A 14,231-nucleotide genomic window follows, 5' to 3' on the forward strand; every position below is an offset into this window, starting at 1 on the left:
CGCCGTCACAGTCCCAGTGAACCTCACACACACCAACCACAACATCCGGTCTCACCCGCTAGCATTAGCTTGTAGCCATAGATGGACGTATTTGTGTTTCCTCAAACATTGGAGGGAAGAAAGTGAGCATGAAGGACAACGCCGAGGATAAAAGAAGTAGACGATATTCATTGAATCAACGAATTAAACAAAAAAGAGGACTACGTCGTGTAGTTAGCTAACTCAGTGGAGCAGCTGAAGGAGAGCATGACGTCATCCGAGCCCCGTAAAAGGAACATTTATCCATGAAAATATGGAGAAGCTTTTAGGAGATACTGCAGAAGTCCACTCTCCAAGGTAAATATTCACCTTTTTATTACTATTTCGTAAAACTACTGCAGTTGTTTGTAGTACTTTCTATTGCAGGGGTCGGAAACCTATGGCTCTAGAGCCAGATGAGGCTCTTTTGATGACTGCATCTGGCTCTCGGATAAATCTTAGCTGACGTTGCTTAACACGATAAGTAATGAATAAATCCGCTGGTAATCACGGTATCAAAAATAACGTTCAAAATATAAAACATTCTCATGCATTTTCATCCATCCATCCGGTTTCTACCGCACCTGTTCAAGAAGTCACATTAATGGTAAGAAGTATTCTATTTATTTTTGGCTAGCCTCAGAATAACAATGTTATTAAAAAGAATAAGAGACTTATTATACTCTAAAAATGTTGGTCTTACTTAAAAATGCACGCATATAGTTGTATTCAGTGTTAAAAATATATATATATGGCTCTCACGGAAATACTTTTTAAAATATTTATCTTATATGGCTCTCTCAGCCAAAAAGGTTCCCGACCCCTGGCCTAGAGCAAGATGTGGCTCTTTTGATGACTGCATCTGGCTCTCAGATAAATCTTAGCTGACATTGCTTAACACGATAAGTATTGAATAATTCCGCTGGTAATCACAGTGTCAAAAATAACGTTCAAAATATAAAACATTCCCATGCATTCTCATCCATCCATCCGGTTTCTACCGCACCTGTTCAAGAAGTCACATTAATGTTAAAAAAAAGGGTTTTATTTATTGTTGGCTAGCCTCAGAATAACAATGTTATTAAAAAGAATAAGATACTTATTACGCTCTAAAAATGTTGGTCTCTCTTAAAAATGCACGCATAAAGTTGTAATCAGTGTTAAAAAAAATAAATGATATGGCTCTCACGGAAATACTTTTAAAAATATTTGGCTTGTATGGCTCTCTCAGCCAAAAATGTTCCTGACCCCTGTTCTATTGCATAGAATTGATTATGTTAGACCAGGGGTCAGCAACCTTTTTGAAAGCAAGAGCTACTTCTTGGGTACTGATTAATGCCAAGGGCTACCAGTTTGATACACACTAAAATACATTGCCCGAAATAGCCAATTTGCTCAATTTACCTTTAAAGGCCTACTGAAATGAGATGTTCTTATTTAAACAGGGATAGCAGGTCCATTCTGTGTGTCATACTTGATCATTTCGCGATATTGCCATATTTTTGCTGAGTAGAGAACATCGACGATAAAGTTTGCAACTTTTGGTCGCTAATAAAAAAAGCCTTGCCCGTACCGGAAGTAGCAGACGATGAAGTCACCCGTGTGAGGGCTCCTCGCGTCCTCACGTTGTTTATTATGGGAGCCTCCAACAAAACGAGCAATTCGGACCGAGAAAACGACAATTTCCCCATTAATTTGAGCGAGGATGAAAGATTTGGGGCTGAGGATATTAATGGCAAAGGACTAGAAAAAAAAAATTGCATTGTGGGCGATTCGGATGTTTTCAGACACATTTACTACGATAATTCTGGGAGATCCCTTATCTGCTTATTGTTTTAATAGTGTTTTAGTGAGATTTTAAAGATTGTAAAGTCACGGGCTGCGCTCTCGAGGGGCTTTTGCTAAAGATGGAACATTTGGCAGAAATACCGGACAATTCCACAAACCTTATGGCTGGCTCACATCGTGGTCACTCCGTGATCACGTACGACCGCCAGACACTTCTGGATGTGGACATATCGGGCCGTTTTGGACTGATAGACGCGTGCGTGCTAAACATGCTAACTAGCATGGAAATACGTCGGCGGCTACATCCAGCAGCCTGTGAAGCAGGGGAGTCTAGTAGCAGCGGGGGCCGTCTACGGAGCAGACGCCAGCGGTGTGATCGGAAACGCGGATGCCGAGCGGGGCTAAAAACAAAGCAGAAGGCTAATCCCCACAGAACACCACTTCCCTCCATCCCGAAGACGGATTTAGATGGAAAATGCGAGACTACTGGTCTGGGTAAGGAGTCAGTTAAATTAGAACACGTTTTTTCTGCTTTGAGTGTTTCAGAGTTGGACATGTGTTTTACTGAGGTGGCTAACTATGATGCGTGCAGTTTATCAAAGCAACAAACAAACAATCGGAAAATCCCCGTTACTGAGGTGGCTAACCATGATGCGTGCAGTTTATCAAAGCAACAAACAAACAATCGGAAAATCCCCGTTACTGAGGTGGCTAACCATGATGTGTGCAGTTTATCAAAGCAACAAACAAACAATCGGAAAATCCCCGTTACTGAGGTGGCTAACTATGATGCGTGCAGTTTATCAAAGCAACAAACAAACAATCGGAAAATTCCTGTCATATCAATTCCTAGATATGGTCGTAATTATACTAAATGCACTGGGCATAATAAACACAACATTATTAATATTGCTACTACGGATAATTTGATCAAAAACTCCCTAAAACAGCCCACTACCTATAATATAGGTTTTTTAAACATAAGATCATTGTCTCCTAAAACGTTGTTAGTTAATGATATCATCAGAGACAACAATCTTAACGTCATCGGTCTCAGCGAAACCTGGCTTAAACCAAACGACTTTTTTGCGCTAAATGAGGCATGTCCTCCTAACTTTACACATGCGCATATTGCCCGTCCGCTCAAAAGGGGTGGGGGGGTTGCACTAATATACAACGAAAACTTTAACCTTAGTCCTAACATAAATGATAAATATAAATCGTTTGAGGTGCTTACTATGAGGTCTGTCACACCGCTGCCTCTACACCTGGCTGTTATCTACCGCCCCCCAGGGCCCTATTCGGACTTTATCAATGAATTCTCAGAGTTCGTTGCTGATCTAGTGACACGCCGATAATATAATCATAATGGGGGACTTTAATATCCATATGAATACCCCATCGGACCCACCGTGCGTAGCGCTCCAGACTGTAATTGATAGCTGTGGTCTCACACAAATAATAAATGAACCCACGCATCGCAACGGTAATACGATAGACCTAGTGCTTGTCAGGGGTATCACCGTTTCCAAAGTTACGATACTCCCGTATACTAAAGTATTGTCCGATCATTACCTTATAAAATTCGAGGTTCAGACGCATGTTCGTCAAACTAATAATAATAATAACTGCTATAGCAGCCGCAACATTAATACGGCCACAACGACAACTCTTGCTGACCTACTGCCCTCGGTAATGGCACCATTCCCAAAGTATGTGGGCTCTATTGATAACCTCACTAACAACTTTAATGACGCCCTGCACGAAACCATTGATAACATAGCACCGCTAAAGTTAAAAAAGGCTCCAAAAAAGCGCACCCCGTGGTTTACAGAAGAAACTAGAGCTCAGAAATTATTATGTAGAAAGCTGGAACGCAAATGGCGCACGACTAAACTTGAGGTGCACCATCAAGCATGGAGTGATGGTTTAATAACTTATAAACGCATGCTTACCTTAGCTAAAGCTAAATATTACTCAAATCTCATCCACCGTAATAAAAACGATCCTAAATTTTTGTTTAGCATCGCTAACCCAACAAGGGACTCCTTCCAGTAGCTCCACCCACTCAGCTGATGACTTTATGCAATTCTTTAGTAAGAAAATTGAAGTCATTAGAAAGGAGATTAAAGACAATGCGTCCCAGCTACAACGGGGTTCTGTTAACACTGACACGATTGTATATACGGTGGATACTGCCCTCCAAAATAGTTTCTCTCGTTTTGAGGAAATAACATTAGAGGAATTGTTACAACGTGTAAATGGAATAAAACAGACAACATGTTTACTTGACCCTCTTCCTGGGAAACTGATCAAGGAGCTCTTTGTATTATTAGGTCCATCAGTGCTAAATATTATAAACTTATCACTTTCCTCGGGCACTGTTCCCCTAGCATTCAAAAAAGCGGTTATTCATCCTCTTCTTAAAAGACCTAACCTCGATCCTGACCTCATGGTAAATTACCGACCGGTGTCTCACCTTCCCTTTATTTCAAAAATCCTTGAAAAAATTGTTGCGGAGCAGTTAAATGAACACTTAGCGTCTAACAATCTATGTGAAACCTTTCAATCCGGTTTCAGGGCAAATCACTCCACGGAGACAGCCCTCGCAAAAATGACTAATGATCTATTGCTAACGATGGATTCTGATGCGTCATCTATGTTGCTGCTCCTCCATCTTAGCGCTGATTTCGATACCGTCGATCATAATATTTTATTAGAATGTATCAAAACACGAATTGGTATGTCAGACTTAGCCCTGTCTTGGTTTAACTCTTATCTTACTGATAGGATGCAGTGTGTCTCCCATAACAATGTGACCTCGGACTACGTTAAGGTAACGTGTGGAGTTCCCCAGGGTTCGGTCCTTGGCCCTGCACTCTTCAGCATCTACATGCTGCCGCTAGGTGACATCATACGCAAATACGGTGTTAGCTTTCACTGTTATGCTGATGACACCCAACTCTACATGCCCCTAAAGCTGACCAACACGCCGGATTGTAGTCAGCTGGAGGCGTGTCTTAATGAAATTAAACAATGGATGTCCGCTAACTTTTTGCAACTCAACGCCAAAAAAACGGAAATGCTGATTATCGGTCCTGCTAGACACCGACCTCTATTTAATAATACAACTCTAACATTTGACAACCAAATAATAAAACAAGGTGACTCGGTAAAGAATCTGGGTATTATCTTCCACCCAACTCTCTCCTTTGAGGCACACATTAAAAGCGTTACTAAAACGGCCTTCTTTCATCTCCGTAACATCGCTAAAATTCGCTCCATTCTGTCCACTAAAGACGCTGAGATCATTATCCATGCATTTGTTACGTCTCGCCTCGACTACTGTAACGTATTATTTTCGTATCTCCCCATGTCTAGCATTAAAAGATTACAGTTGGTACAAAATGCGGCTGCTAGACTTTTGACAAGAACAAGAAAGTTTGATCACATTACGCCTGTACTGGCTCACCTGCACTGGCTTCCTGTGCACTTAAGATGTGACTTTAAGGTTTTACTACTTACGTATAAAATACTACACGGTCTAGCTCCATCCTATCTTGCCGATTGTATTGTACCATATGTCCCGGCAAGAAATCTGCGTTCAAAGGACTCCGGCTTATTAGTGATTCCCAAAGCCCAAAAAAAGTCTGCGGGCTATAGAGCGTTTTCCGTTCGGGCTCCAGTACTCTGGAATGCCCTCCCGGTAACAGTTTGCGATGCCACCTCAGTAGAAGCATTTAAGTCTCACCTTAAAACTCATTTGTATACTCTAGCCTTTAAATAGACTCCCTTTTTAGACCAGTTGATCTGCCGTTTCTTTTCTTTTTCTTCTATGTCCCACTCTCCTTTGTGGAGGGGGTCCGGTCCGATCCGGTGGCCATGTACTGCTCGCCTGTGTATCGGCTGGGGACATCTCTGCGCTGCTGGTCCGCCTCCGCTTGGGATGGTTTCCTGCTGGCTCCGCTGTGAACGGGACTCTCGCTGCTGTGTCTTGGATCCTCTTTGGACTGGACTCTCGCAACTGTGTTGTATCCATTGTGGATTGAACTTTCACAGTATCATGTTAGACCCGCTCGACATCCATTGCTTTCCTCCTCTCTAAGGTTCTCATAGTCATCATTGTCACCGATGTCCCACTGGGTCATTATTGTCACCAATGTCCCACTGGGTGTGAGCTTTCCTTGCCCTTATGTGGGCCTACCGAGGATGTCCTAGTGGTTTGTGCAGCCCTTTGAGACACTAGTGATTTAGGGCTATATGAGTAAACATTGATTGATTGATTGATTGATACCTCAAGGTCGGATGGCTGCGGTGAACACGAAGTGTCTCAGAGAGAAGCCGAGGAGCCAAGCTCACAGCTGCCTTTTTTGACATGACAGCTGATGCAGGACGACGAATAATCCATTGATGTCTCCGGTAAGATATACATCACAATTTCCCCATCCAAAAACATGCTGGTTGACGTAGAGAAAACATGTTCGCTTGACCGCTCTCGCTTTACAACAAACAAAGAAACACCAGCTGGGTCTCGGTGCTAAAGGCAGCTGCAATCCACCGCTTTCCACCTACAGCATTCTTCTTTGACGTCTCCATTATTAAATGAACAAATTGCAAAAGATTCAGCAACACAGATGTCCAAAATACTGTGGAATTATGCCATGAACAGAGACGACTTTTAGCCGTATTTGGTGCAGCGCTAATATTTCCTTACAGTCCGTGACATCACGCGTACGCGTCATCATTCCGCGACCTTTTCAACAAGAAACTCCCGGGAAATTTAAAATTGCAATTTAATAAACTAAAGCGGCCGTATTGGCATGTGTTGCAATGTTAATATTTCATCATTGATATATAAACTATCAGACTGCGTGGTCGCTAGTAGTGGCTTTCAGTAGGCTTTTGATAAATATATGTATATATCTATCTATATATATATATATATATATATATATATATATATGTAGGTGTGGGAAAAATCACAAGACTACTTCATCTCTACAGAACTGTTTCATGAGTGGTTCCCTCAATCATCAGGAAATTTTATATATATATATATTAGAGAGAGAGAGAGAAAAATGGGTATTTCTGTCTGTCATTCCGTTGTACTTTTTTTTTTCCTTTTACGGAAGGTTTTTTGCAGACAATAAATGATGAAAAAACACTTAATTGAACGGTTTAAAAGAGGAGAAAACAGGGAAAAAATGAAAATTAAATTTTGTAACATAGTTTATCTTCAATTTCGACTCTTTAAAATTCAAAATTCGACCGAAAAAAAGAAGAGAAAAACTAGCTAATTCGAATCCTTTTGAAAAAATTAAAAAAAGAATTTATGGAACATCATTAGTAATTTTTCCTGATTAAGATTAATTTTAGAATTTTGATGACATGTTTTAAATAGGTTAAAATCCAATCTGCACTTTGTTAGAATATATAACAAATTGGACCAAGCTATATTTCTAACAAAGACAAATCATTATTTCTTCTAGATTTTCCAGAATTTTTTTTTTAAAAGAGATTCAAAAGACTTTGAAATAAGATTTAAATTTGATTCTAAAGATTTTCTAGATTTGCCAAACTATTTTTATTTTATTTTAATCATAATAAGTTTGAAAAAATATTTCATAAATATTCTTCATCAAAAAAACAGAAGCTAAAATGAAGAATTAAATTAAAATGTATTTATTATTCTTTACAATAAAAAAAAAAATGTACTTAACATTGATTTAAATTGTCAGGAAAGAAGAGGAAGGAATTTAAAAGATAAAAAGGTATGTGTTTAAAAATTCTAAAATCATTTTTAAGGTTGTATTTTTTCTCTAAAATTGTCTTTCTGAAAGTTATAAGAAGCAAAGTAAAAAAATAAATGAATTTATTTAAGCAAGTGAAGACCAAGTCTTTAAAATATTTTCTTGGATTTTCAAATTCTATTTGAGTTTTGTCTCTCTTAGAATTAAAAATGTCCAGCAAAACGAGACCAGCTTGCTAGTAAATAAATACAATTTAAAAAATAGAGGCAGCTCACTGGTAAGTGCTGCTATTTGAGCTATTTTTAGAACAGGCGGGGGGCGACTCATCTGGTCCTTACGGGCGACCTGGTGTTGGTGACCCCTGTGTTAGAGTTATCCAAGTGAAGTGAATTATATTTTATATAGCGCTTTTCTCTAGTGACTCAAAGCGCTTTACATAGTGAAACCCAATATCTAAGTTACATGTGTAAGTAACACTGGGAGCAGGTGGGTAAAGTGTCTTGCCCAAGGACACAACGGCAGTGACTAGAATGGCAGAAGCAGGGATCGAACCTGGAACCTTCAAGTTGCTTGCGCTGAGGCAACTTGAGGCTGTCTGGCTAGACCGCCCCCTAACTTGTCCCCATGCAAATATTTTGGTACCAATACCAACATGTACTTCCATAGTTTCGTAAATAGAGGGGAGCACAAACAATGTCATTATTGTCATTTTATTCTGAAAACGTTTCCCGCCATGAAAATAAAGAAGACATTTCCACTCTGGAGGTAGACATTCTGTTTCAAGTAGAAGCCCCGGTCGACTAGTCTCTCTTCCTGCGCGTCACAAGGTGCAGCAGACCCGGCACCAGCGCCATCACCACCTGAGGCACCAGGGCGAACTTGACGAAGACCAGCGAGTAGTAGAGCGCCGGCGGTCGCACGGGCGTGGGCAGGCGGTGGACCAGGTACAAGCCCGCGGAGGACAGAGCCAGGGACAAGGCCCGCCACGTCCGGGGCAGAGACCAGCCGCCGGGCTTCCAGTACTCGGCCAGGCCCAGGCCCAGGAGGGTCCCGCAGTCCCGGGTCAGAGACGTGAAGGAGGACATGTTGGGGCGGACCCAGTCGGCACGCTGGCACCACTTGTGAGCCAAACTTAAAGACCTGTGAGGGAGGGGAGTTGTCCTGATTGGCAAACATCCACCGGAGGGTGCTGTTTCTCCCTCTAAGACAGTAAGTACCAGTTCTCTTACCAATTTATGTAGGCCTCGGTTTTTGTGCAGCCTGAAATTTACATCTAGTCATCTTATTTCTAGGATGCCACCAAGTTTCTAAAATGGCGCTAATCCAATTTTATTAAGGTAAAAAGTATGAAATTAGCGAAAATATTAGCAGAGTAAAGTTAGCATTTTAATGTTACCATGCAAACAGCGAGTATATTTCTAGGATGGCACAAAGTAACAAAATCCAGGATTATTAGGTTAAAAAGTATGAAATTAGCTCAAATATTAGCATATAATATTAGCAGAGTAAAGTTAGCATATTGATAATGTTAGCATGTAAATTAGTAAACAGCGAGCAAATTTCTAGGTTGGCCCCAAGTTTCTAAGATGGCGCTAAGTAACCAAATCCAATTTTAAGTAAGGTAAAAAGTATGAAAATAGCGAAAATATTAGCAGAGTAAAGTTAGCATTTTAATGTTACCATGTAAACCGGGAGCATATTTTTATGATGGCACCAAGTTACATAATCCAGGATTATTAGGTTAAAAAGTATGAAATTAGCTCAAATATTAGCAGAGTAAAGTTAGCATATTGATAATGTTAGCATGTAAACTAGTAAACAGCGAGCATATTTCTAGGATGGCGCTAAGTAACCAAAACCAATTTATTAAGGTAAAAAGTATGAAATTAGCGAAAATATTAGCAGAGTAAAGTTAGCATTTTAGTATTACCATGTAAACAGCGAGCATATGTCTAAGATGGTACAAAGTAACGAAATCCAGGACTACTAGGTTCAAAAATATGAAATTAGCTCAAATATTAGCAGAGTAAAGTTAGCATATTGATAATGTTAGCATGTAAACTACTAAACAGCAAGCATATTTCTAGGATGGTACAAAGTAACGAAATCCAGGATTATTAGGTTAAAAAGTGTGAAATTGGCTCAAATATTAGCATAAAATATTAGCAGAGTAAAGTTAGCATAATAATAACGTTACCACTTAAACTCATAAACAGCGAGCTTATTTCTAGGATGGCACCAAGTTTCTAAGATGGCGCTAAGTAACCAAATCCGATTTTATCAAGTGAAAAAGTATGAATTTAGCGAAAATATTTGCATAAAATATTAGCAAAGTAAAGTTAGCCTTTTAATGTTACCATGTAAACAGTGATCATATTTCTAGGATGGCACAAAGTAACCAAATCCATGGTTATTAGGTTGAAAAAAGTATGAAATTAGCAAAAATATTAGCATTAAATATTAGCAAAGTTAGCATAATATTAATGTTAGCATTTAAACTATTAAACAGCGAGCATATTTCTAGGATGGCACCAAGTTTGTAAGATGGCTCTAAGTAACCAAATCCGTTATTATTAAGTGAAAAGGTATGAACTTGGCGAAAATATTAGCATATAATGTTAGCAGAATAATGTTAACATGTAATTATTAGGTAAAATAGAAGTAAATTAGCCTTTATAAAATGTTAACATTCTAAAAACAAGGGCAAAAACTAAAAAGATTGAAATGCTAGCCGGTAGTAATTATGTTATATTTTTGTAACACTTTTGCAAATTCTTCTATTATTATTATTATTACTACATGACAATAATAAAATACAAACCGTTTCAATATGAGTTGGGAAATTGTGTTAGATGTAAATATAAACAATACAATGATTTGCAAATCCTTTTCAAGCCATATTCAGTTGAATATGCTACAAAGACAACATATTTCATGTTCAAACTCATAAAAACTATTTTTTTTTTTGCAAATAATAATTAACATTAGAATTTAATGCCAGCAACACGTGACAAAGAAGTTGGGAAAGGTGGCAATAAATACTGATAAAGTTGAGGAATGCTCATCAAACACTTATTTGGAACATCCCACAGGTGTGCAGGCTAATTGGGAACAGGTGGGTGCCATGATTGGCTATAAAAACAGCTTCCCAAATCTTTCACCAGAAAGGATGGGGCGAGGTACACCCCTTTGTCCACAACTGCGTGAGCAAATAGTCAAACAGTTTAAGAACAACCTTTCTCAAAGTGCAATTGCAAGAAATTTAGAGATTTCAACATCTACGCTCCATAATATCATCAAAAGGTTCAGAGAATCTGGAGAAATCACTCCACGTAAGCGGCATGGCCGGAAAACAACATTGAATGACCGTGACCTTCCATCCCTCAGACAGCACTGTATCAAAAACCGACATCAATCTCTAAAGGATATCACCACATGGGCTCAGGAACACTTCAGAAAACCACTGTCACTAAATACAGTTTGTCGCTACATCTGTAAGTGCAAGTTAAAGCTCTACTATGCAAAGCCAAAGCCATTTATCAACAACATCCAGAAACGCCGCCGGCATTTCTGGGCCAGAGATCATCTAAGATGGACTGATGCAAAGTGGAAAAGTGTTCTGTGGTCTGACGAGTCCACATTTCAAATTGTTTTGGGAAATATTCGACATTGTGTCATCCGGACCAAAGGGGAAGAGAACTGTCATGATCCGTAGTCTGGATCATGTTTAGTTTAGTTATTTTCTGTTAGTTTGGACTCCCTTTGTTGTTTGTGTACCTTTTGTGAGTCAGTTTGGTCACCATGGTAACATATTAATTCCAGCTGCTGCGGGTTCCAGACGCACACCTGTTTTTGTTAATTACTCCCTTATTTAAGCCTGCCTTGTCCCGTCAGTCGGTCTTGGTCCCTTGTTTGCGGTATGCAACTGTTTCGTTTGTAATTACTAGATTTCTTGTTACCTGATCCTGTGCTACTGTAAGCATTAGCTTCTGTGCTTTCGCCACGCGTTTCTTTTCGTCTGTTTTTGTACTAGTGTTTTGTTATTAAATCATTCTTACCTTTACGTTGTTGTCCGGAGTGTCTATGTTTGCGTTGGAGGAACGATCCCGCATTAAAATGCGACCCACACGTGACAGAGAACCACCCAGACTGTTATCGACGCAAAGTGTAAAAGCCAGCATGTGTGATGGTATGGGGGTGCATTAGTGCCCAAGGCATGGGTAACTTACACATCTGTGAAGGCACCATTAATGCTGAAAGGTACATACAGCTTTTGGAACAACATATGCTGCCATCCAAGCGTCGTCTTTTTCATGGACGCCCCTGCTTATTTCAGCAAGACAACGCCAAGCCACATTCAGCACGTGTTACAACAGCGTGGCTTCGTACAAAAAGAGCGCGGGTACTTTCCTGAGCCCCCCTGCAGTCCAGACCTGTCTCCCATGGAAAATGTGTGGCATTATGAAGTGTAAAATACGACAGCGGAGACTGTTGAAGGACTGAAGCTCTACATAAAACAAGAATGGGAAAGAATTCCACTTTCAAAGCTTCAACAAGAAATCTGCGTTCAAAAGACTCCGGCTTATTAGTGACTCCTAGAGCCCAAAAAAAGTCTGCGGGCTATAGAGCGTTTTCCGTTCGGGCTCCAGTACTCTGGAATGCCCTCCCGGTAACAGTTCCAGATGCTACGTCAGTAGAAGCATTTAAGTCTCACCTTAAAACTCATCCGTATACTCTAGCCTTTAAATAGACCTCCTTTTTAGACCAGTTGATCTGCCGCTTCTTTTCTTTCTCCTATGTCCCCCCCTCCCTTGTGGAGGGGGTCCGGTCCGATGACCATGGATGAAGTACTGGCTGTCCAGAGTCGAGACCCAGGATGGACCGCTCGCCTGTGTATCGGTTGGGGACATCTCTACGCTGCTGATCCACCTCCGCTTGAGATGGTCTCCTGTGGACGGGACTCTCGCTGCTGTCTTGGATCCGCTTTGAACTGAACTCTCGCGGCTGTGTTGGAGCCACTATGGATTGAACTTTCACAGTATCATGTTAGACCCGCTCGACATCCATTGCTTTCGGTCCCCTAGAGGGGGTGGGGGGTTGCCCACATCTGAGGTCCTCTCCAAGGTTTCTCATAGTCAGCATTGTCACTGGCGTCCCACTGGATGTGAATTCTCCCTGCCCACTGGGTGTGAGTTTTCCTTGCCCTTTTGTGGGTTCTTCCGAGGATGTCGTAGTCGTAATGATTTGTGCAGTCCTTTGAGACATTTGTGATTTGGGGCTATATAAATAAACATTGATTGATTGATTGATTGATTGAATTAGTTTCCTCAGTTCCCAAACGTTTATTGAGTGTTGTTAAAAGAAAAGGTGATGTAACACAGTGGTGAACATGCCCTTTCCCAACTACTTTGGCACGTGTTGCAGCCATGAAATTCTAAGTTAATTATTATGTTTATGAGTTTGAACATCAAATATGTTGTCTTTGTAGTGCATTCAACTGAATATGGCTTGAAAAGGATTTGCAAATCATTGTATTCCGTTTATATTTACATCAAACACAATTTGCCAACTCATATGGAAACAGGGTTTGTATAAATATTATCAATTCAGTGGTGGCGCACTTTGGTCCTGGTCAGGTCTGCTACTCACCAGGAGAGGTCGACCCCCAGCTGCTGAAGACCAATGTACAGCATCAGGGCGCCGCCCATCAAAGCGGCGCTGAGGTGGAAGAAGAAAAAGAGGCGGCGGCCTTTTGGCACCCTGCGGTTCAGAAGGCTCCCCACCAGAAGACCTCGGGGGCAAACATAAGAGACCGTTAAACTTTATTTCAACTTGCTTGAGGAAGTATTTGACTTCCTTCTGGATCAACAGGGTGTCGTGCAAAGAGCCCCCAGGGGGGGGGGGGGATTTACCTATGAGGGCCCCGGAGAGCACCTGGTGCGGGAAGTGGGCCAGAAAGAAGACTCTGGAAAGGCAGACCGCCAGCAGGAAGGTGGCATAGAGCAGGTAAGGAGCCGAGGTCAGGGGCCAGCTGCAACACAAAGAGGAGACTAGAGGCTCGGACTGGTTAGGTCCAAGGTGTCAGAGAGCGCCACCTGCGGGTACGGCGGGACAGGAAGGAGGCCAGCGAGGACGCCGCCACCCACCCCACTGCCGCCGTCGCCATGGCGTGTCCCGAGGGACTTCCTGGAATGAAACGTCAACATTTAAGTAAAGAGAGGCAAGTGGAGTTTGACCAACTTCTCACCTGCTCCATTCTCACAGGTGACAGAGAACTGCTGGACCTGGGGCTGCTTGGCCAGGAAGACCCGGGACTCACCGATCCACCAATACGGCCGTTCTCCGAACATCACCCTGCAAACAGCCAGTGTGGTATCCATGACAACGCTGTCGTGCTTCAGAATGTGCACATGCTGTATGTACAGGATAGGAGAGACCAGGGGGGGCCAAAGTGCAGCCCGGGGGACATTTTGAAAGGCCCGCCTCACTTTGGAAGTAAAGTATGAAAAAGCAAACCGGTGACATGTAACAAGAAAAAGTGTCAATGTTGACTCTAATAACACAAAGCTGATTATGTGAGCAAGTAATTACTGTTAATAATCATAATTAATCCAAATTTAAGTGTGATTAATCTGATTTTTTCAAAATCTGAAACATTTTGCTAAAAAATGTGCA

At 41.2% G+C, this 14,231-nt stretch overlaps 1 protein-coding gene and 1 long non-coding RNA gene across 2 annotated transcripts in view; one reads left to right on the top strand and one right to left on the bottom strand.

The window, feature by feature from the left end:
* The window catches only part of LOC133557292 (uncharacterized), a 19,580-nt gene continuing 5,349 nt past the window's right edge, over nucleotides 1-14,231 (top strand). Inside the window, exons 1-2 of the long non-coding RNA XR_009807741.1 lie at nucleotides 1-336; nucleotides 8,384-8,765. This is a non-coding gene — a long non-coding RNA (uncharacterized LOC133557292). The remainder of the gene's footprint in view (nucleotides 337-8,383; nucleotides 8,766-14,231) is intronic.
* Nucleotides 8,253-14,231, bottom strand: part of g6pc3 (glucose-6-phosphatase catalytic subunit 3) — a 23,039-nt gene continuing 17,060 nt past the window's right edge. Inside the window, exons 2-6 of the mRNA XM_061907645.1 lie at nucleotides 13,804-13,910; nucleotides 13,652-13,742; nucleotides 13,469-13,587; nucleotides 13,206-13,347; nucleotides 8,253-8,696 (exon numbers count right to left, since the gene is read on the bottom strand). Of these exons, the coding sequence (XP_061763629.1) occupies nucleotides 8,357-8,696; nucleotides 13,206-13,347; nucleotides 13,469-13,587; nucleotides 13,652-13,742; nucleotides 13,804-13,910 (799 nt within the window). The 3' untranslated portion in view covers nucleotides 8,253-8,356. The remainder of the gene's footprint in view (nucleotides 8,697-13,205; nucleotides 13,348-13,468; nucleotides 13,588-13,651; nucleotides 13,743-13,803; nucleotides 13,911-14,231) is intronic.

This window comes from Nerophis ophidion, linkage group LG08, assembly GCF_033978795.1.
Source record: "Nerophis ophidion isolate RoL-2023_Sa linkage group LG08, RoL_Noph_v1.0, whole genome shotgun sequence".
In the NCBI taxonomy this organism is placed as follows: domain Eukaryota; kingdom Metazoa; phylum Chordata; class Actinopteri; order Syngnathiformes; family Syngnathidae; genus Nerophis; species Nerophis ophidion.